This window comes from Anthonomus grandis, chromosome 22, assembly GCF_022605725.1.
Source record: "Anthonomus grandis grandis chromosome 22, icAntGran1.3, whole genome shotgun sequence".
NCBI lineage: Eukaryota > Metazoa > Arthropoda > Insecta > Coleoptera > Curculionidae > Anthonomus > Anthonomus grandis.
This window is the reverse complement of record NC_065567.1, coordinates 11,330,763-11,355,520: the sequence shown is the minus strand read 5'-3', so window position 1 is coordinate 11,355,520 and position 24,758 is coordinate 11,330,763. Positions and strand designations below refer to the sequence as shown.

At 30.2% G+C, this 24,758-nt stretch overlaps 1 protein-coding gene across 1 annotated transcript in view; it reads left to right on the top strand.

The window, feature by feature from the left end:
- The window catches only part of LOC126748102 (protein sidekick-like), a 168,790-nt gene that overhangs the window by 102,959 nt on the left and 41,073 nt on the right, over nt 1–24,758 (top strand). Inside the window, exon 4 of the mRNA XM_050457104.1 lies at nt 4,695–4,863. Within this exon, the coding sequence (XP_050313061.1) occupies nt 4,695–4,863 (169 nt within the window). The remainder of the gene's footprint in view (nt 1–4,694; nt 4,864–24,758) is intronic.

The following is a 24,758-nucleotide window of genomic DNA, read 5'->3' as shown; positions in this document are numbered from 1 at the left end:
TAACAAAAACAAAAACGGTACATAATTTTTGTATTTGCCACTTAAAAATCAAATATTCTTAAAAACTCAAAAGATCCAAATCCAGTTAATTAAATTAGTCAGATGGTTTATTGCATACTTCAGCAGATTTGCGAACATTCTCAGAATAAGCCCATTGGTCCCAAATAAGGATTCTAAAAGAAAAAGGTTTATTTTTTAAATAATTTATAATATACCGTGTTTCTTTAGCTACCTTTCGGGATTTAGTCAATGTCCTGTTATAATAAATATTGCCTTTTATGGTCTTATTATATATTTTTCTGTAAGGTTTCACATAACCGTAATGAAAGATGATGTCCGAGAATTTTTTATATAGGATTAAAAGTGCATAGGGTCTGTGTTATTTATTGTTGACAGGTCTAAATGGTAAGATGGTTATTAGCCATAAAAGTTTCAAAATATCCAAAAATCTGTGGAATAGTCCTGAAATATGTCATTTGACTGACATCAGATACTTCGCAATAAAGATACGTTTAACAATGTTTTATATAGCGTATAATAAGAGTGAATACTGAAGGTACTGTCCTTTTTTTCTTACAAGTTTAATGTTCTATTTAAAACAATGGATAGAATTACGTAGAATTTGAAAGATTTATTTAAGAATTTTCTAAGAGGTAACACCGCTTTCTCTATCTGTTTTGAATTTGAGACATGTCTTTAAGATTATAACTCACAAATGCCACACTGAAGTACAAAAACCTTTTATCAAAAGAGCCCAGGAGCAAGAACGACTAGAAGAAATGATTTGTAGGGCCCTAGAAATGGATTTAACATGATCAAGTAGAATAGTTGGAGAGGAACTAGATATAGATTTCCAAAACTATTACCAGTATTTGGAATAAACATTGGTACAAACGTTTCAAATATTCTAAAAGTCAGAAGATATTTCTCAGAGACCAGTGGCGAGGAATCAAATTTTGTGAAACCATGATAGAAAAAGCAAATAAAAATATTTTTTTTTACGAAATATTCTATTTTCAGATAACTCTTCTTTTTTGTTACCTAAAAAATAAAACACATTCGTTTTTCGATATTGTTCGCAGGTTTGGTAAAAGAATTTTTAACACGTAATTTTTCTAACCGTCTTATTAGTGAGACTGGGAATATTAAATGACTTGATGAGTGATTAAAAAATTAATTTCTATTCAGTATATTTTTTAGAGTTTTAATTTTATTTTGAATAGAATAACGCTTTAATTTTCAATATGCAATACAGAGCATAATAAACATTTTGAGATTACGATTCTATATGGGTTGTACACTGACGTAGGTAATATCTGCCTCAGAGAATATTTAAAAAATGTCTGATTTATGAAATTTTATTGCAATACATTCATTCACCCCCATCAAAGTCAAATGCTTACTAACGTCGTACTGAAAAATAACGACGTAGCAGGCGAGTTGTAAAATGCATGACATGAATGCGTGGCTGCATTCTATACTATATTTACTTATATTACATACTTCTATATTACATTTTATATGTACTATAGACGTTATAAAAGTTCAAATTAAAGAAGAACTGCAGTATCAACTAGAAGTTTCTAATGCTTTTATGATCTGTTATTTAGGTCATAGTTAAGTTTTATAAAATAAATTAAACGTATGTATTTATGTATGTGTGCAAGAAGAAACACCCAAGATTAGTTACTGATAATGAAAAAAATTAACTATTTAGTTTATAATAAAAAATATACTATTAACTTTAGCAACAAAAGGTAAAATATATGAAGAGGTTAAAGTATCTGTAAAATAGACAGTTTAAAAGATAAAATTAAATTATTGTACTTTAAAATAGTTTCAATTAAATTGAGTTTATTATAAAAGAGAGAAGAATAGACTTGTATATTATAATATGAAACTATTGATATAATAAAAAAAAATATTTTGTTTAAAATTTCAATATTTGTGAGAAAATAACTAACCGTGGGAATATAGCATAAGAATTTATTGAAAATTTTTATATAATCCAAATGAATTTACTTTTTTTACCAGACAGAGCATTTCTTAGACACAGTTTGTTTTTGTCTAAGGCATAAATTACACTAACTTATATGCGAAAGTCAAATGATAAAATATGGCGTGCACTGGTAGCTTATAGCAGTGTAAAAGCGACAGAGAATCCAGACATGAATAGGGTCGGTTGGATTAACTTGTCCTTAAATGCATATAATTAAATGCCTCGAAATAGGATTTAATATATTTATAATTATATTATACCGTATATATATATAAATAAATAAATATATATATAATAAATATACATATATATATAAATATATATATGTATATATATTTATATATAAATATTTTATCCTAAGGTCATAACTGTTAATGATTATATGATATTTTGATTTAATTTTTACCTAGTATTCTGTTACCATTTATGTACAAAAAAATTTTCACAAAACTGTTTTAGTTTCTATTCACGATTGTCAACTACATAGATTCAATCTCCAAGGAACTGATTTTCTACTGCATAATGTGCTACATAGTAGTGGCTCATTAAAGAAGAAACAGTTAGCTCTGTTTTTAAGTAAAATTTCTCATAAAAAAACTTTCCCTTTAGTTCCTTTAAGTAAATATATTTTTATAGTCGACACGGTTTACCTTAACACATAAGTAATAAAAGTTCCCCGGTTAAGAAACCAGCGGCTCTTAAAGAACTTTTGAATTATATTTTTAATATATTTTTATAATTTTTTTAAAATTTGATGGGTATAATTAATAATTTCTATCGGTAATAATATTTTATTTTCTACTAAAATAATAAAAAAAGGTCTTAATAGACTAAAAAGACTTATTACACTTTAAAAAAAACGTTAAAAAATATAAACAGAGGAGCAAAAATATAAACATTAAAGAAAGTTTAGTCTGAAATTAAATACACTAAATTTAGTTTAGTTTGATTTTGAAGATATGTCAGTGTTGGAATAATAAGAATCATTACTACTTGAATAGTCGTCTGGGCGTATAATTAGGGGTTGTACCTCGTCTATCACTTGCTCGGTTTGATAGTTTTCAGTTATAATTTTTTCTGTGTGATTTATAGATTTTCTCCATATTTCTTCCTTTATTTGATGTAAGGATTCTTTCCATAAATTAAGGACACTGATTTTATCAGTTGTTTTTGGAAGTGTGCTTATCATAATAATTTTTTGCTATGCCCCAAATCAACTCAATTGGATTATATTGACAGTGGTAAGGCGGTAATCGCAGAACTTTATTCCCATATTTAGAAGCCATCGCATCAATCAGGTACTTCTTATTATACCTGTACATTTTACACCTCTGCAGCAAATCAGGCTTTAAAAATTTATCATCACGAGTAATATTTTTTTGCTCTAGCCACGTTTTTATTTTCTCTTTCTTCCAACTGCTAGTGGAAAATTTCTCTTCTACTCTGGAATGGTATGAGGCGTTGTTCAAGGCTAATAGAAGGATTTTCCAACCGTTTGAGGAGTTTTTCTTCAATGTTCAAAAATATCGGCATCCATATTTCCATGGTAGTCGTCTGTTTTTTTCGTTGAAGAGAAAATTAAACTAGAGTCGGAGATAGAGCCTTGGTCATTTCCTGCATATAGCACCGTGTACCTTTTTCCACAACTAGAACTGCTGCTGGGATAGCATTGCGTGTTACCATCTTGCCATGATGAGTTCCGCTAGGAAAAAATCCAAGTTTCTTTTAGAAACACAAATTGTTTGGGATCTTCCGAGTTTTTATTTTTTAAATATTTTTTCAGCAAATTCCATCTTTTTGTCACTACATGTAAAAGTTCACACAGTACTGTCCGATTATTCATCTTTTTATAACGAAATCCCAAACTCTTTAGAACTTTTGCCAAACTAGTTAAACTAATTTCGCAAAGTTCTTAGTCCTTTATTATTTGTAGTACGGCAGCCATCGTCACGTGTTTTATACATGTTATAAATAATGGTTGTAATTTCGCTCTTAATTGTTTGGAGTAGATCCAGACTTTTTAGATGCCGACGGATTCTTTTATTTGGTTTGTCCAGTTCTTTATCGTCCATATTGCAAATCTTATGTAAAGTGCTTCTTGAGATTTGACATGCATCACATGTCCACTTCTTTACTGCCAAAACAGATATCAATGGCTCCATGTTATTTTTTTTTGTTTAAAATAATTTTGTATTTTTAAAACTAAACGAGGTTTACCCGAAAATAGAAACGGATATTTAGCAATATGTTTGTCTTCTTGTGAATCCTTTTTGAACCCAATTCTACCTCTTTTTTACCTTATTAAATCATAATCAATATTAGGTTACACTAATAAATAATAATATTAAAACAAATTATTAAAGTATAAAAAAGCATTTCTTTTAAAAAAAATATTAGTACCCTTTAAAATAATAGCCAATTTTACATTAAAAACCAAAAATATTTTTAAACCGCTGGTAACAATCATCCAAACCGGTACTCAATTTAAATAGTGAAGCATACGGCGATAAGGAATTCATTGTTTAACCGGTCCACTTATACCCTGAGATAATCCGTTATGTGTTAACGCATACTTTTGATAGGTATGCGTTATTTCTACTAAAGCTCTAGAGTTTTTTATTTTTACTTATCGTATCTCATTTTTACAAAATAAAACATACTTTACAATATATTGTTAATTTTAAAAATATTTCAGGTAATTAGTTACGATTCAAGCAGGGGCGGAGTTAGTGTCATAACCGAGAAGGGAGACGTAACAACAAGTTTCCTATTAATTCAACATGCTGACATATCGGACTCTGGAAAGTATTCTTGCAGCCCGTCCAATGCAGATGTTGCTAGTATCAGAGTGCACGTTTTGAACGGTAAGTTTTGATGTATGGGTCGTAATTACTTGGGCTAACTGTATTTGATAATATGCGGTCCTTTAGTTGACCTGTATTTTATCTTCTAATATGGGCTTCAACAAATCACAATAAGTAAGATAAATATCATTATCGTGGTCTATGTGTCTATTTAAGTTATGCCAAATTATAATAATTATGATGCTCGAATTTATAGTTTTCAAGTTTCTAGAAAGTAAATTTGATACAAATAAAAGATAATCTTATGTCAAAATGTATTTTATACCATTGTGAATTAATAATCTGTAAAATTTGCTTTTTTACAGAAAAATAAGAAATACATAGTGGTTGATATAGTGATAATTTTCAACAAGAAATAGTTTGATAATAAATTATTCCAAATACGTGGAAAAAACTATACTAGATAAAAATAAACAGTTTAATAAATTACTTAGAAAATTATAGTAAAAGGTTTCTTTTCCTACGCAAATCGGTTATGCGCATGTATCGGTATGCCTTGTTCATGAGGAGATTTTTTTTTCTATAATTTTCTGGTTGTCTTGCCTTAAAGAAGCCAATAAATAGAAACACATGCTCACTAAGTACGCGAGTACTATGTTTATTTTTTCTGCTTCTTATTTTTTTCTAAATCTAATAAATATTTTTATGAATAAAAATATGTTTTAAGTAGCTACGTCTTAAAAATAATAAATAAACACCTATATCAGAAATCATGCAAGTAACAATCTACAATGTTATGTCTAAAAGGCTTAGTTAGGCTCCAAAATATCCAGCAACTTGCTCCTGCAAATAATTCATGACTTATTGAATGTAGAGTTATATGTTAGTTTTTATAAAGCAGTGATAAATACAATACTACTTAAAACATTGACCAAAAAAACCTCTCAACATAATTAAACAATGTTATATTATAAATTGTTGCCTTCTGTATTAATTAAATATTCTAATATAAAAATTAGGATCAAAAAAATTTATATGAACAGGAACTCTTAAAAAATTTTAAAAAACTATTAACGCTCTCGAATAGATAGGAAGAAATGACAGAAAAAGTACATTTAATTTTGAGTTTAATTCTGAAACAAAAGCAGGAAATAAATATTAGGACTTTTTAAATTTTCCGTTTTATTTGGATGATTCTGAACTTACTCCAAATTTCAAAACTTACTAATGAATATATTACTAAGCATTTAAATTTGCAATTTCCTTCTCATTTAGCAAACTTCGTATTTCGTATGGTTTCCAATACCTAGGCCTGACCCAACTTATATTGGATATGTGTTATATTGGATCAGTTTTGAAGTAGAACGCCGACTTACGAATTAGTTGACCTGTAAGAAATGAAGTATAATTATAGATGTACAAATTAAAGAATAATAAAATCATTTTACTGTTCTATTCTAGCGTGTAGGAAATCGCTCATATTTATCTTAATTAAATTAAATCCACAAAAAAAATAAAAGCGTATTTGTTTTAATTTTCTATGATTCTATTAAACTCGTAATGAAGAAGTATAATAGTAATTCTGAAAGTTATGCCATTTTTCATACAACCATGTGAAACAGATGTTCTAATTTAATAATTGAATTGCGTACTTGACAAAGTTTGCATTAGCAAAATAAAAGACGATATTAATAGGGATGATATGTTGCCTTCGAGGTATCATGGGTCCATCTTTAGCTTCTTCTCCGGTGGTCTTTTTCTATAAATATTCCTCATCGCATAAATGATCAATAACTATAAAGTAATCATGCTTTAGGATCATTTCATGTTTCATTTCTCTGGAAGGGCTTTTAATATATTTAATTGGTCTGCTATTGATTGAACGTAATTAAAGTTAACTAAATCTAGTTGAGTTATATTGTTGAAGATTACATCGGGAAAATAAACTAGCTGCTTTTTAGGATATTTTCTTAATAGCAGAATTAGGATCCTAATAAAATGACGTTTAAACGGTATTCACATTAAAATGTGTGAAGAAGACCCTTATTTTAGCATGAAGAAACTTTTGCCTTGGTGTTGGTAGAAAGGGTGAGAACATATTGTTGATTGAATTGTTTTGAACAATTGAAAAATTGTTGTTAGAACACATTGGGATGCACATTAAGATCGCCAGATTAACCTTACGCAGATTGCAGTGCTTATTATCCGCTTACTTCAATTTCCTCGTTAAAAGTGGTATAGTGACAATCAAATAGTAGACTGTGTGATCTTATTTTTAATATTTATTTTTTAAAGGGGTATCTAAGAACCTGTATTGACTAAACGAGTATATAAACAAAACTATTATATTTATTTATATAATTTATTATATATATGTATATATCATTATATACAGGTTATCCCGGAAATGTCAAAAATCTCTCGAATTCAGATAGAGAATACAAAAATAACGAGTCCTTAAAACACACTTACCTTCTTTATTTTACCAGAGGCGGGCTAGGTTGTAAAATGGAACCGTTTTGGAGAAAAAAATAATTAAGGAATCATCATTGTTTTATTTTAATTAAAAAGAACCATGCTATATTCTTTTTCTCAGCGATACTACAGTTATTCAAACGCCACAACGGTTGTTGTGGAATCGCCACAACAACCCTGGATTGTTTCATATCACATCACAATGAATCCTGTCTCTCTGTAAAAATTCCTCCTGAGTATCGACAAGGGTTGAATACACTAAGGTTTTGAGGTGACCCCATAGGTAAAAAGCCAATAGCATTAGATCGGGCGACCGAGGAGGCCAGGCAATATATACTCCTCTACCTATCCAACGGTTTGGAAAACGTTATTTAGGTGGTTCCTTACAGCAACGCTGAAATGAGGCTAAGCTCCATCATGTATAAAATACATGTTTTGGTGTATCGCAAGTGGCAGAAGATTGTTCTGAAGGAACTCTCAATAAGGTTCTCCATTCAATCGTGGCGGTAATACGAATGGCCCAAGCAAAAATTTGCAAATGATTCCTGCCCAGATATTAATTGATTGAAACTGATGTTGAGGATGAGAAACAACAGCGGCATGAGGATTTTCATCAGCCCATATATGTGAGTTATGTAAATTCATAATACCATTTTTGGTAAACCATCATCGGTAAAAAGAATAATGCTCTAATGAAGTTTAGATTAGTTCGCTGCTGATTTAATAGCCCGTTGTATTCTACGACGAAAATCTTCAGGAGTTAGTTTATGCACTTTTGGTAGATAACATGGTTGTAATAGCTATTCTTGAAGTACTTTATATATTATTGTTTTTGGTGTATTAAACTCAGTGGCTAATTTTTGACTACTCATTTAAGGAGTATCACCTACAGCATCCAAAATATTTTCCTTCAATTATAGAGTACTGTTCTTGTCTGACCAGCATCAGTACTTTTTTCCCAAGAAAGTCAATAATACCACCTTAATAAGTGGAATCGCCTACCAGTTTCCCTTAGATGTTGGTCTATTTGTTGAAATATGTTTTGATTTGGAATAATGCGATTAGGAAATCTTTCTTCATACAACCTTTTTGCCTCCTTGCACGCAAATGCATTGCAAGATGCAAGACCATACATAAGATGCATAACTGCATACTCAGTAAACGTGAATTCCATAGTTCGACTTAATTCAAATTAAGTTCACCAAGAAATCCAAAAATTAATAATTTATTATCGAAATAAAGCATCAATGTATTAACAACGTGAAAGATGGCAAGTTTTGAAAGATAGATGTTTGTTTATTATGTACCATAAAAACGTTTGCAAGAATGGTGCGCTTGGAAAATTAAAAAATGCCGATAAAAGATGCAAAAACATTTTTGTTTACATGCTTATTCAAGTTGTTTTTTCGTTTCAAGAAAACATAGGTTTAAATTTTTTTAAACAATTTTGTTAAGGTGCCTTTAAAAAAATATATTCTTTATAAAAAGCTATGCTTAGTCTGAAAACCTAAAATGCAACCATCAGTTATTAATTTTTTCCAGTCGTATACGAGGTAGATCAGTAAATATTAATTTTGCTCAAAAATAAAGGTACTTTATTTCTGACAATATCGAAAATTCTTATAAAAGAAAAGTTGATAAGAACTAATAACGTTCCAATATGCCATTACATCGAAACATAGAGGAAAAATCTTTTTTCTTTTTAACTACAACAATGCAAATGTAACTGTAGTTTGAAGTGAAATTTAGAATGTGCTGATAATCGAATGATTTTTTGATAGCAAGAATTATTTGACAGTGAACGTCAAATAAAATTTGTAAATTTTGTGTTTAGTGTAGAAGAAAAAATAGAAATTATGTTAATCGTTAATGATATTTATAAAACTTCTAGTGAAGCAGCTAAAATATTTAACAACATTCAGGGAAAATATGCACTATACAACAGTAATGAGAATTATGGAAAAGTTCAACTTTTGTCCATTTATAAACCACAGTATATCCATACTACTAGAATTTTGTTTTTTTTATCCAATGAGACCTAGAAGATGATCCTTTTTTGGCTAGAAAAATATTTTTTTCTGATGAAGCTATTTTTACGTCTAATAGAACAGTATCTTCGCAAAATTTGCGATGGTGGACTGACTCCAATACTCACTTTACGATTACATTTCGCAATCAATATTATTTTAAAGCTAATGTTTGGTGCAGCATTTACAAAGATAAAATAATTGGCAATTTTTTTTTTGACAATCTATAACTTAATTGATTCAATTGCCTTATCATATACCTTATACATCTTATCAAAAAAAGTTGCAATATTACGGGTTCAGAGGAGCGCCTTTTGAATGGTTTAAGTCGTATCTCAATAACAGAAGTCAAGCTGTGAGAATTGATTCGACTATGTCTTCTTGCAAGCCAATACAAAGTGGAGTGCCCCAAGGTTCCGTACTTGGCCCTATTTTATTTCTTATCTTCATCAATGACATTGCTAATCTAAATATTAACGGTAAAGTCTGTCCATTTGCTGATGATACTAGTTTTACCTGGAGTAATCCGGATATTTCTACACGTCATAGAACCGTATCAAGTGATTTAACTACTATCAAATCATGGTGCGACTCTAATCTCCTTTGTCTCAACATTTTCAAAACTAAAATGTTGCCCTATAAAAATATCTTGCAATCTTTTGTACTTGGTAACGCAACAATTGACGAAGTTGATTCTGTAAAGTTTTTAGGGCTAACTATTGACAACTCGTTAAAATGGGACACACATATTGACTCTTTATCAAGAAAATTAAGTTCCGCCTGTTTTGCGTTAAGATCAATTTCTAAGGAGCTTAGCCTGTCTACTTCTAGAATAGTTTATTTTGCCCTTTTTGAATCGCACCTTCACAGTAAAAAAAATAGCATATATTTGTACACGACGTTGTACACGGTGGTTGCGTATTAAAAAATTACCCCGTTTTTCGTAAACGATGTACTTTTTAACCAACACTGATTTGGTAAAAAATTATAATACACTATTAAGTGTCAAATAATTTTTTTGATCATCTCTGTGTTAATTTACACGGCTACGTGAAATTTTTACACCAGTTCCATTACATCTACACCATTATTAGTGAAATTTACACGGAACCGAATTATTTTACACCGTGTGGTGTAAACTGGTCAATCCCCGTCGCGTAGCTCGTAGCATTCTTGTCAATTCTTGATCGTTCTTTCTACCGACGCCGAGTCTGGTCTGGCATGTGTTTCGCGTTTGTGCCCTGAGATTTTTATTTTGTGTAAATGGCAGACCTATTTGCGTTTAAACTGAAGCATATCAACACCATAAAATGGGCCACCATAAATTATGGAGAAGATTCATACCAGGATATTGTCAATAAGGCTAAGTAATAATATGCATTAGTATAACCTACTAAAACGTTTTCCAAAAATGGAGGTTAAACATTAAAACACCCATGCAAGGTGTCTGATGAAGCAGATACTACGAATCAAATGCTTAAAATTGTAGCAGTAGCATCAAGATATTTCATTTTTATTCATACGCATGCACCTATTGCAATATTATATTGATGCTGTGATTTTTCTAAAAATTTATACATGCAACAGGCCTAGGCGTCTCGTGTTGCCGATGTTGCCATACTGAACTGATTTATTTTAGCCAAATGCTAAGAAAATCGTACTTTCGTCGCCAATTATTTGAGTGCATTAATCGAGAGAAGATAAAACCTATTTAGGCAACTCTGAACCTGTCTAGACAAGTCAAAACCTGTCCAGACAAGTTAAAAATTGTTTTTTTTTTCTGTTTTTTTTACCCCCAGGGGTGAGTTTGGCCATATTTCCATATTTGTTTTATTTAATGCACAATATCTAAAATAAGTTAAGTATTGAAGAGTGGCCAAAGCCACCCAACTTTACGGTACATATTTTAATTAAAGTTTTTATAATATATAGCCAAACAAAAAATTAAAATTGAAGCAGAAGCCTCTGTAACCTTCACAGACGAAAGTGGAAGCATCTTGAAGAGGATTATCTCTCCTTATTTATCAAATTAAATCCGGGATGTTTAGTAATTATCTATAGAACAGATGCAGCGCCCCCGGGTGATGAAATAGTTCCCAAACACATTAATATAATGATAGTACCCACATTTATGAGTTATTGCCAAATGGAGATTTTGGTAAATATAAAATTTAAAAATTTTGGTATATATACCTTCTATGTTTTTTGTTTTGCTTTTGTTTCTTAATATAATAAAATAATAAATATAACAAAATATAACAGTTTTTTATTTTCAGTTTACACAGAACTGTGTACAATATCTTAAACTTTAAAAATAATTTTGCTCTACACGCCTTAGTATAAATTTAACACGATCGAGTGTGATTTATATAAATAAAATCTACACGGAAGGGTCTATATTATACATTACCAGGTGTAAAAGTTACACTATATAGTGTATTATAAGTAACACAACTTGGTGTAAATTTTATACACGATGCTTTTCGTATAAATTACCAATATAATACGTGTAAAATATACACGTAGAAGTGGTGGACTTTTCTGGACCAGAATTGGTGTAAAAATTAACACGGAATTTTTTACTGTGTTCAATACGCCCTTCCATGCTGGGATACATGTAGTGCAACTCATTTGACCGTATTTTTAGACTACAAAAGAGAGCTTTACGTTATACACTAAGACTTAAATACAGAAGTCATTGCCAGCATTTCTTCAAAAAATTTCAAATATTAACTCTTCCATCTTTATTCATATTTGAGTCCCTTTGTCTAATACGCAAACACGGTTCAGCATCTGATAGGCCTTCCCATAGTTATCCACTTAGAAACAAAGAACATGATCTATACCTGCCTACCATACATTCAGAGTTGGTCAAAAGTTTCATATTATATAATGCAAAAAAAATGCACAATCATCTGCCATTGGAAATTAAATCCATCACATCTTTTTTTGCATTTCGTAAAGCATTAAAAGCATTCTTACTGGAGAGAGCTTTTACGATTTTTTTTTTTTGTAATTATTGATTTGAAATTTCGCACTAGCTGATTATGTATTTTTACTATTTGTACATGTTTAGGTATACTGCTTTGTGTAGCTATTTTAGGATTTTTTATATTTTTTTTCTTTTTTAATTTTTTAATTTTTTTTTAAATTTTGTTTTGTTTTTCTTTTCTTCAATTGTGTTTTGTTTGTATTTTTGTATCTTTTTTTTTATAGCTTTGTCTACAAATTGTTACAATTTCTTGACAATAAAGCATTGATTGATTGACATATATTTTTCTATTTCAGAATTTAATATATCAAGATCTTACGTCGTTTTCGCGGTTGAGTGGTCTAATGTTATTAGGTTCAATCTTAATTTCGTTTATAAAATACTTAGCGTGTTTAAGCACATTTACAGTGTTAATACAATGCAAAAGTAAAGCTTTAGTATTTATATTATAACAAGAAGCATTTCAAATTCTTAAATTATCTTCTACTTTAGTAAGCTCTGTCATTAACGGGTTATTTTCTATATAATGGATAAAAGTATGTTTACTTTTTATGTCAATATTAATGTATACCAAATTTCGATGCTGATAAATATTTATGGGATTTCCTCGATTTTTATTTTATTTTTTATTTAGACACAATTTAGTATTGTTTAAATATTTCATAATCATAACTTATTCTTAATGGTCTTTACGATTTTTAATACATTTATTTAAAATAATCGGTGAACCTAAAAGAGTTTAGGATAAGTAAACGTCCATTCATTATAAGACTTTAGTTAAATAACATTTTTTAAGCTGGAATAGCATAAATTGTTTTATCGTCGCATTAGATTATAACTGAACTCTAAGGGTATTGATATCTAATTTTTTAGCTATAGTAAAATACTTTTTACCATTAGTTCTTCTGGCAGATTTTTTATTAAATTTATTCGCATTTTAATTGGCACTGTAGCATTTAGAATTACGAGTATGTTAGAAATCCTATTTTAATTTTCTAACTATTCATTTTTAGGTTGTATAATATAATTTCTACTCGTAACATATGCTATATATTTTCAAAGCGTTTCCGCATAATCAACCCGTTTTTTAACTGTCCCTGCTTTGAAAAATTACAACAAAACACCAATACCAAAAACGGCCTTTCAGCTACATGAAAAAGCCAAAAGAGAGCAAGTATCTTGATGAGGGGTACTTTAATCGGAAAAATACAATAAATCAGAGAAAGCCACTAATCCAAATGAAAAGAGGGAGGAAATTAAAATAATTGATTGTCGATTACCACAACATTTCCCGTTTAAATGAAGTAAACTAATGGAATTGAAATTAAAGTAGTTGGAATAAAAGAAAGGAAATATATAAATCACAAATAAGAGAATATAATAAATATTCACCTTTTTACATAAAAAAAATAAAAAGCAGCAACTGAAATATAACTAATTATACTATAACTCTGCTTCGTTAACGACTTAGGGCAATATTCATAATAAATGATTATCTTTTATTTCAAGAACCTCTTTTCTTCACTTTTATGTCAAGAAGTAGTTTACAGCAAGTTCAAGTAAAAATATTAAAAGTTTTAAATTTATTAAAATTCTTTAATTGCTGCATTCCTGTTAATATGATTTATGTAGTTTATGTAAAAATTTGAAAATTATACTTTTTGTGTATGTGACATAGGTAATCAACCGGAACTTATTTTAAATTAAACATGAAGGAGTTATTTTACCTAGATTAAGTCGATTGAATTATCTCCAAACTAGCAAAAAGTAAAGTGAAAATTGCTAGGTAAAACATCTACATGTACTGTGGGACGTATTTGGCATGACACAATCCCAATTCAGTTAGAGCTTTAACGGAGTAGATAAGAATGTGTTTCAGAATCACATTAAATAAAATCCCCGATATATTTTCCGCACTGCTTGATCCCTTATATATCCGGGGAGAATAGATTTTTTTTACAAAAAAAAGTTAAACATATATTACCTTTCTTACCAAAGATTTAAAACTACCTGGCGTCTGTCACCGATGTACGCTACATAGAAAGAAGGGATATCAAATAAGTTTCCCATTTAGGTTTTTGTGCTGTCGGCAATATCAGTTTCTTGTTTCCACTGGGCACAGCGAGGACCCGCTGCTATGAGGTTTTTTGTTAATATTCTTTCTGCTAGGGTTAACAACGACGTGGCTAGTTATATTACGGATTTTCTTCGGCCTCCTAATTAAAATATTAATTACTATTTTAACACTGTTTTAAAACTGTTTTAACCCTAATTTTAAATTTTGGAGTGAGTTCGGTAAATGTGACATTGGGGACTATGATAGTTGACTAAAGACTTTTAGTTAAAAAAATTAAATACAATATAACACGTTGCATAGGAGGACGTTTAATATTATATTTTTCAAAATTCAAATTCAAAATTTCAAAAACTTTTTATTTATCCCAAAATAAATTACACTTATAAATAAAGGACTACCCTGCGATTAATAAACCGATTCACAAGTCTGGAACTTATTTTCAAAAATGTGTAGAGCGCCCCAAAAACTAAAACCTATAAAAAACTAAAACCTAAAGAAAAAAAAAACACTATTTATACTTAACAATAAAGTTAATAATTTTCAGTTTATGACAATAATTTTGGTATTCGGTCAAGCACAAGAACCCCCCATAGGTCACTAGGAGAATAGCACTAATAATTCATTATTATTTATAAATTGGACTGACAGAGAACGCACAGATCTAGCCACAAATAGTCAGAAAATTTCAACATTTTCTCACATTTTCATTAAATTGTACGTTGCTCTTGCAAAAGTTTATTTTTAATGTGTTTCGAAAATGTAGATATTGCTAAAATTTTTTTTTCAATTGGAATATTGTTCCATATTTGAGGTGCAACAAAAGCAAAGGATTTTTGAAAATTTGCAGAACGGTGTTGCGGTACAAGAAAATTGCCAGTATAGCGAGTTTGTTGATAGTGATCTCTAGATATGAAAAGTTGATATAAATATGGCGGTTGCTTGGATTTTAAAACTCTATAAATAAAATTGGTTAAATGTAGCGTACGTCGATTAGCCATAGATAATATTGAGTGTTTATTTAAGTGTGGAGTAATATGATCTCTATACAAAATATTATATGAAAATCGCAAACACGCATTTTGCAACTTCTGAATAGATTTAGAAATTTTGTTAGTCAAAGAGCTATGATAAATGATGTCACCATAATCCAACAAAGATAAAACAAGAGAGTTACATAAATAGTATTTTGTTGTTGAGGGTAAAAATCTGTTTACTTGATATATTTTCTTCAATCTTAAATAGGCAATGCAAAGTTTCTTTTTTATATGCGTTTCGAAAGTTAATCTTGTGTCAAGGTAAACACCTAAATTCTTGACTTCTGTGACAACAGGCAACCTTTCATTATCTATCATAATATTTAAATGTTGATTAATATTTGCTATTCTGGCTTTGTTCTCTCCCAACAATATTACACATGATTTTGCAGCGTTTAGCTTAAGATTATGATTATTTGCAAAACTTCGAATTTTTTTTAGATCATCATTAAGAATTTTCTGAAAATGCTGCAATAGATCTTGATTAAATGAAATGTACAGTTGGGAATCATCAGCAAACATCAGTTGTATTTTGGAATTTATAACCTCTTTGTTCATATCTGCAACGTATAATGAAAACAATAATGGCCCTAATATCGACCCCTGTGGGACGCCCGTTGTCACCGGTATGTAATCAGATTTAATTTTGTTGGGCCCATTATAAAGAAGTGTACTCTGAACACGCCCGACTAGATAAGATTCAAAGAATTTTACAGCTTCCTGAGAAAAACCAAAATGGTGAAGCTTAGCCAACAACATCCGGTGACACAGTGTGTCAAAGGTCTTACTGAAGTCTAATAGGCAGAGGCACGTGATTTCTTTCCGATCCTGATCAAGCCTTCACATCATTCACCAAGTTAATTAGGCAGGTACTAGTGCTAAAATTTTTTCTAAATCCAGATTGGCTAGGCGGAATTATTTTTTTAGATTCGACAAATGAAACAATCTGTTGATAAATGTGCTTTTCCAAAATTTTTGATATAGCCGGCAAAATACTTATGGGTCGAAGATCTTTAAAGTCTCCTGGATTTGAAACTTTTGGTAATGGTAAAATAATAGATTTTTTCCATAAGTCCGGATAACTATTTTCTAGAATACAAGTATTAATAATATTTATTAAAGCATATTTACAATAAGGAAAGCATAATTTAATATCTCTTATTGATATCTCGTCTTCGCCTGTGGCATTAGTGCTAATAGAATTTAAAATTAAGATTAATGCTTCTTCGTCTATCAGACCAAACCTTAAATCCTCGGTAAATGATTGATGCCTATTTTGTTTATAAAAATTAACCTTTTCATCTGAGGTAGTATATGTACTTGAATTAGAATTTACAATATAATTATTTATTGCAGATGGATCTGGAAATAGCTGAAAAATGTTATTGGTATTTTTAGTTTTGGTCAGATTTAACTTTTCAGCAGATTTCCAAAAATCCCTTCCAGACTTTGTAGAAAGAGATTGAAAGTAAGCTATTTTCTCACGGGCTATGGCATGTTTAGTCGTATTTCGAAGTTCCCTATAGTATTGCAGTTTGGCGTCGGTTCCATGCTGTAGATATTTCTTGTGGGCCTTATCTCTTAATTTCATTAGCAACTTAATGTTATTCGTAATCCATGGTGTATATGGCCTATCCTGGATTTTTTTTTGTTTCAAGGGAGCATGCTTGTTAAGTAAAAACATGATAAACGAATTAAAAATGTTTAATTTATTATTAATATTAGTTATATAATAAATAATATCCCAATTTAGTGCTCGAGCGTCCCTCTCAAAGTCACCCACTGTAATATCGTTATAATTTCTAAAAGAAACAAATTTTTGAAATGGCTTGCTTGAAATCAAATTAAAGCATGCAAAAGTTAAACAGTGATCAGATACACATTCTGAAATAGGTACCACCTCACAACTTTCAGGGATGAACGTTTTACTTGTTATAATTAGATCTAATAAACTCGAGTTATCTCCAGTGTGACTAAACCGAGTAGGGTTTTTAACATATTGCTCCAAATCATAATTTTGAAGCAATTTGATAAAATCATTTTTTGGTGTAGTTTGGTTTAGAAAATTAATGTTATAGTCACCGACAAAAATTGGATAGTCACAAAAGGGTACGGTAAGACTTAAAATGTCCTCAAAGCTGTCTAAAAAGTTATTAATGTTTGCAGATGGTGGTTTCTATATTGTGGTGAAAATAACAGATTTTTTACCTATGTTAATTTTTATGCTTAAATTTTTATGCTTAAACACCTACTCCTCGACCCCTGCCAACTCTATCCTTTCTAACAAATTTGTAGCCATTAAGTTTAAATGAAGTTTCGTCATGGGAAGGTGTCAGCCAAGTCTCAGTTATTCCTAATATCTCAAACTGATGTTGATGTACATAGTGTGAGAATTCATCGAATCCTGTATTAAGAGAGCGTACATTCAAATGCGAAATTTTAAATAGATTTTGAGCAGACCTAGCGCGCGACCCCATGTCATCCATTATCATTTAAAATATAATTCTCCCAATAACCACCAGCCGGAGCCCCTATACTGGACCAAAATAGATGCCCCTTATTATCCAAACTTAACATTAAAATACAAACTAAAAACCCACAATCAAAATTTAAAGGTGATTTTTTTATCACAGTTATAAAATGATGTATATCATGCATTTATACTAATATGCCTTTAAAGAAGTTAATCCACTAATTAAAAAAAAAATGATATGCTGAATAAAAAGCTCATTATAGTATTATCTCAAAATATAGTTTAATATAAAAAAAAATAAATTTACCCACAGAAAGGGAATATGTAGTATTAGCGCAAAATCATAAGATATAGGTACAGTCTTATTAAAAAAATAATAAGAAAAAATACATGTTAGATACACAATACGTAATACCCACTTCCCAAAGCCAGCCACAAATCATACACTAAATATATGTACATATTACTTACACTTAATTTTCTAAATTTCTAGATTTCTTAAATTTCTAAAAACTTACTTTAATAGATTTTATTAAAAAAAATATAAATATATATGCATATGTAGGTTTATATATTGTGTACATACGCCAGATATGCTGTGTAGAAATGAAGGGCTACTTAATTTTTCTTCCCTTCCAAATAAGTCTTCAAGTTTTTTCTTAGCCAATACAAAAGGAAGGAACCCATTTATTTATATGTAAATCTAGGCAGCAATTTTGATTATGCATATATATATATATATATATATGTGTGTCGGAATAAACTCACTTTCACTTTCAGATATTATGATTTATTTCTATTAAATAAATTCACAAGAAAGAACAAATTAAATTTAATAAACAAATCCGTAATGAGCAGAACGAATTCACAAGCCCATTCTCCGAACGCCTCGACCGTACCAACTAAACTAAACTTGTCGTGTTCTTCTCTCAGGTCAAAAATGCCGGGCTTGTGACTACGTTTGCATAAAAAAGGGATTTATGCATTACTCATTCAAAATTCTTAAACTTTTTATAACTAGATTCGTTAAATTAACAAAACAAAGCAAATAATATAATTCTACCGACATATGCATATGTAGGTTTATATATTGTGTACATACGCCAGATATGCTGTGTAGAAATGAAGGGCTACTTAATTTTTCTTCCCTTCCAAATAAGTCTTCAAGTTTTTTCTTAGCCAATACAAAAGGAAGGAACCCATTCATTTATATGTAAATCTAGGCAGCAATTTTGATTATGCATATATATATATATATATATGTGTGTCGGAATAAACTCACTTTCACTTTCAGATATTATGATTTATTTCTATTAAATAAATTCACAAGAAAGAACAAATTAAATTTAATAAACAAATCCGTAATGAGCAGAACGAATTCACAAGCCCATTCTCCGAACGCCTCGACCGTACCAACTAAACTAAACTTGTCGTGTTCTTCTCTCAGGTCAAAAATGCCGGGCTTGTGACTACGTTTGCATAAAAAAGGGATTTATGCATTACTCATTCAAAATTCTTAAACTTTTTATAACTAGATTCGTTAAATTAACAAAACAAAGCAAATAATATAATTCTACCGACATATGCATATGTAGGTTTATATATTGTGTACATACGCCAGATATGCTGTGTAGAAATGAAGGGCTACTTAATTTTTCTTCCCTTCCAAATAAGTCTTCAAGTTTTTTCTTAGCCAATACAAAAGGAAGGAACCCATTCATTTATATGTAAATCTAGGCAGCAATTTTGATTCTTTAACTAAATAATAATTATTATTCGGAGTCACTAACCTGTCTGTCAGTTTGTGTATTGGAGGGCAGCTTACCGATTACGTCATTTAGTTTATCCATTGATGTAATAACCAACTTAGCACCCTCATTTAACACATACACTCGACCCCCCATAGTGTAACACGAACTTGGGAAGTATTTTTTGCACTCTTTAAAAATTTGTAAATTATCGACGGTAAGTAATTCAGACAGAAAAACTCCCGAACCTTTTAAGCGTCTTTTATTATTAAAAGTGTTATCGCGTAGCCACCAACAACATACTGAGACTACTACAGGTCGAGGTTTTGTTGACACGGACGGTTTTTTAATGCCTAAGCGGTGACAATAGTTTAAATCACTTTTACGAATGTTTACTCCAATTTTTTGGCTGATAGTGCTGCCAACCTCCTGATATATGTCCTGGTTTGCTTTCTCGGGAATACCGTGAAGCAATATAACATTTTGATTAGCCGCCATATCAGCTTTTAGCGTAGCAGATGTTATTTTGGAGATATTATACTTTATATCCTCGATTGATTTTTTTACAGAAGTCTCAAATTCTAGGAAACGTTCAGAGAGCTCTTCTAGGCCATTATTCGACTTACTTGTAGATGTAATCGCTCTGTTGTCAAGATCTTTTCTAAATTTATTAATATCTTCGGCGAACTTGGCAGCCATTTCTTCCACCTTGTCATTAAGCTTCTGTACCTCACTAAGGTTTTGAGGTAAATCTGCCCTTTTTTTGGATTCTTCTGATCGGTTTCCAGAACGAGTCATTTTCATTATACACCTAACTAGAGTTACACACACTTTTTATGAAATAAATTACATTAAATGAGCTTAAAATAGTTAAAAACTGTGGATCAACAATAACAATGATCCTATTCGCCACACATGCGCATGCACCCCCCTTTTTCAAATATTTGAAAAAATTTTATCAATCACCTCACTTCCACTTGATATTACATAACCTCACTTCGATATAGGATAAAAGAGAACCTCCATCGTGTGATACATGATTATAAGAAGCATTAAAATGTCTATTCAATAAGTGCCAAAAAAAATAAAATGGGATGACGTACCAGCGGATAGTGAGCTAAAATTTCTATTAATAATGAATATTTTATCGACGTCATACTTTGGTATATCAAATGGCTCTCCTATAGTGTGATACATCATTCTAAGGGGCATACAATCTACCACCCCACAGTGTATAAAATATGTAAATTTATAGACCTATAAACTAGTCTATAAATAGTAAGGGTGTAAAAAGGTGCTTAAAAAAATTAACAATTTATTCAGTTTCCAGCATTTAGTGGAGGAAGTGCTCAAAATAAAGAAACCATAATAAGGTCTGTTTTTAACAAGAACATTGGCAAGTGTTGTTTCGCTAATATCTCTACATTCACGAGTAATTCGATGCTTTATATCATTAATATTTTTAGGTTGAGTATTAGAAACTTTGCTCAAAGGAAAATCTATGTGGGTTAAGCCTGGCGACCGTGCTTTCAATTGCAACGCCTGTCAATATACATTCCTGGAAACTGTTCATTAAGCTACTCTCGAACTGTGAATTTTTAGTGCGGGGGAGTTCCATCTTGTTGGAAATACAAATTATTTTTGTTTAGTATCCCAACACCATTTTTATTCAGGGGAGAACTGCTGCCTGGCTTCTTCCCCAAATAGAGGAGGACACAATTGCTTAATTTTGCAAGTGGAGAGTACTAGGGGACTGTACTTTACTTTTTTACTAATTTACTAATTTACTTTTAATGTTTATCGAAGGACCACAACTTATATGGCGCTGAACAAATTCTTAAAAAATAAGACATACTTGTATAATACAAAATATGCTCATTTGTTAGATCCAAAGATAGGAAAATAGAACATCTATTACACCCACGCTGTCTTTGCTGTATACTTAATTTATCCCTATTTACACTCACTTTTGCTTTTTAGCAGTTAACTTCACTCACTTCTTACCAACTAGTAACAATGGTGCTTATACTCTAATCCCAATGCGTTAAGTACTTTAAACTATTGCATCAACGACGACTGGACTCAAACTTGCGACAAGTAGCTTGTAACTGGGTTTAGAGTAAAAGGGTATTTACGGACCTCGACTAGGTCACTAAAGATGTAAAGAGAGAGAGCGAAAGAGAGAGAGAGAGAGAGGAAAGCCCGTCTTGGGTAATAAGGGTAATAAGGAAAAATCCTTAAGCAACTTCTCACTGTAACGGCTACTACGACTTGCGACTCGTCTTCTACTTCTCGGCGACAGTGCCTTAACTTGACTATGACAGTAACTCTTGGACCAGTAATTGGCCATCAAGGGTCTAGAGAGAGACCCATATTAGGGTTTAAAGATTCGAGAAGGATTTCGATCCCGACTACGACTCGCGACTCAACTCACACACTACATCTCGGCAACAGTGACCCAACCTGACTGCTACAGCAACTGAGCTCAGCTGTGTAAACTAAACTTTGGCCATGTGACTTTTTACCAGCTTGCTTTACTTAGTGGTTGTAAAAGTGGTTAATAAGTGTATATTTCATTGGTAGAAAATATTATTATTTATAATTAACTAGTGATACTAAAAAATGGAAATCAATGTTGAATTTAAGCCTTACAAGACTAGAATGAGTAGGAAGTTACGAGATTTTAATCGAAACATGAAGAAAGAGGTATAAATGCTGACGTATTTACTCCTTAACTTTCCTTGGCAGTCTAGAAGAGAGAAGTTGTAGCAGATCGGCAATAAAACTTTATCTATTAGGATAATATCGTGCAACAAAAGCACCTACATATATCCTCTTGACCATATATTCTTCAAAAATTTTTAATTTTAATATTTAGCAAGTGAACACTTCTCATATCAAAATTGGTGTCTTACTTTTAGATTTTGGCATCAAGATTTTTGTTTACGCTTTGCAATGCTATTAAAAAAAATTTAAGAGCATATATTTTGTAAGATCTAAAACCCAATCATCTTTACTCATTTTACACTTTTAATATTAAATTCGTAAGTAGTGAGAATATTTTTATTCTTCCCGTGCCGCGGAGAAAAATATATTTAAAATTATAGTTCTACTTTAAGTTTATAACACTTTTCGTTCTACAAAAAAGGAGCATAAATATAGCATTTAACTTAGTAACAGTTTACTTTTATTGGATTATTTTTATTTTGGTGTAAGATCTTTAAAATTTAAAGCGACTTTGAATATATGGGAAGCAAGTGTCTTGTTACTTTCTCTTTTTCTTCCATATTTTTCATCCTGGAACTTTACCTATATTCATTAAATATTTCATCTTTGCATACTAATTGATAGCTGTGGTGAGACCCCAGAGTAGGAATAGCTTTCAGGTTCCTCAGAGCTGGGTTATTCTAATTCAAAATTTTTTATAGTAATAAGCTTGGAGCCTTTAAAAACTAATAAATATTTTTATATAAAATAGTATTTAACCTAAATAATTTCAGAAATGAATTAATTGGTAAATAAGCTCAAATATTTAAAAATTGACATGATAACGATATTTGATAGACTTTAATAGAATATTTGTTTTTGAAAATAGAAAAACTTTGCAGCTGCTTAACGAGTGAGTTTTTTCAACACACACAATAATAGATTATTTTATACAATTTTTTTTATGTATATTGTTACGTGGTCAAAAACATACTTGCTTCAGGAATATACTTCTACGTCAAAAACATAAACTACACAAAGGCCAAAAAATTTAAACGACCAGAATTTACAATAAAACAATTTATATGACTTAAATTAAGGCCCAAATGACCTAAGTGAACTACAAAAAATTAAACCATATAGGTAAAATTTTAAAGTAGAGGTAAGTAAAACCCTAAATAAACATATGTAACAATATTAAACTTAAAAATTGGAGTAAAACAATACAAAAACGATTAGAATAATTAACGTATTTTATTTTTTTTGCTTTCTGTCAGAATATAGAATATAGAATTTCTTTTTAATTTAAAAAATGTTCTAAGTTTTTCTGGTATCCTAGATTTTCTCTTTACTTACTTACGTTTATTTATTATTTAAAACTTTAAAAATATACAAATTCCTGTCCTATAATAATACTGATAAAAAAGAATAAACCATAAAATTTTACAAGGACATATTCAAAACTTTCAATCTAGTGTTGAATTGATAGGTATAAAAAAATCGTACAAATAATACTTCTAAATCAATATACTTTACTTTTGTAACCTCATAAACTAAAATTGGTTACTGCGAAAAGATTTATGTGGAGCAAGAGTTAAAAACTACGCGAACTCTTGCCAAAATGTTAAAGGGTTGGTTAAGTTACAGTATGTCAGCTGAAAATAGTTTTGGCCTTTGTCCTTACGCCACTTATTGGATGAGGAATCTGTTGGCTTTTGCAATATAGCTTGTCGAAAAAAAAATATTATTCTTTTTTTTTCCTTTGAACCTACAAATATTTTTGGAAAAATATGTAATATTAATATAGGCCTACTATAGTACTCTCATAGTATTATATACATGTTATTATAACTAATAAATGTACTATTACTGGCTGGGGTCAAATTTGTTTGTCGAAAGAAACAACGAATAGATCTGATGCGGATTTACTTATGCGATAGATTGCGAAATTACCATATTTTTTAACCCTTTTTTCTGTATGGTAAAAAAGAAAGTTCTAATAACAAGCACTTTTCTAAAATATAACCGTATTAAAATATGAAAAAATAACAATAATTTCTTAACAAAAAAACAATGTTCTAAAAGTAATATTTAATCGTGTTGAGATGATTATACACTATTGTACGATTTGTTGTCCTTAAATGTTCGTAAAAATTGCACGTATTATATTAAATATACAGGAGGGGGACACTAACTGGAATAATTTTGCTAACTTAAAAGAAATATTTGAGAAAAATGTAAAAATAAATCTACTCAAACTTTTCGTTGCCTTTAAAAATCTATTTAAAAACATTTTTATTAACCCTACCGAAAGGTAGGGAAAGACAAGCTCGACGTCGTACCACGTACATCTCAATTACTTTAGCAGTTTTAGCTTTTTTCGTAGTTTTTAAACAATATTATTTTCTTTCGAAATCATTTTT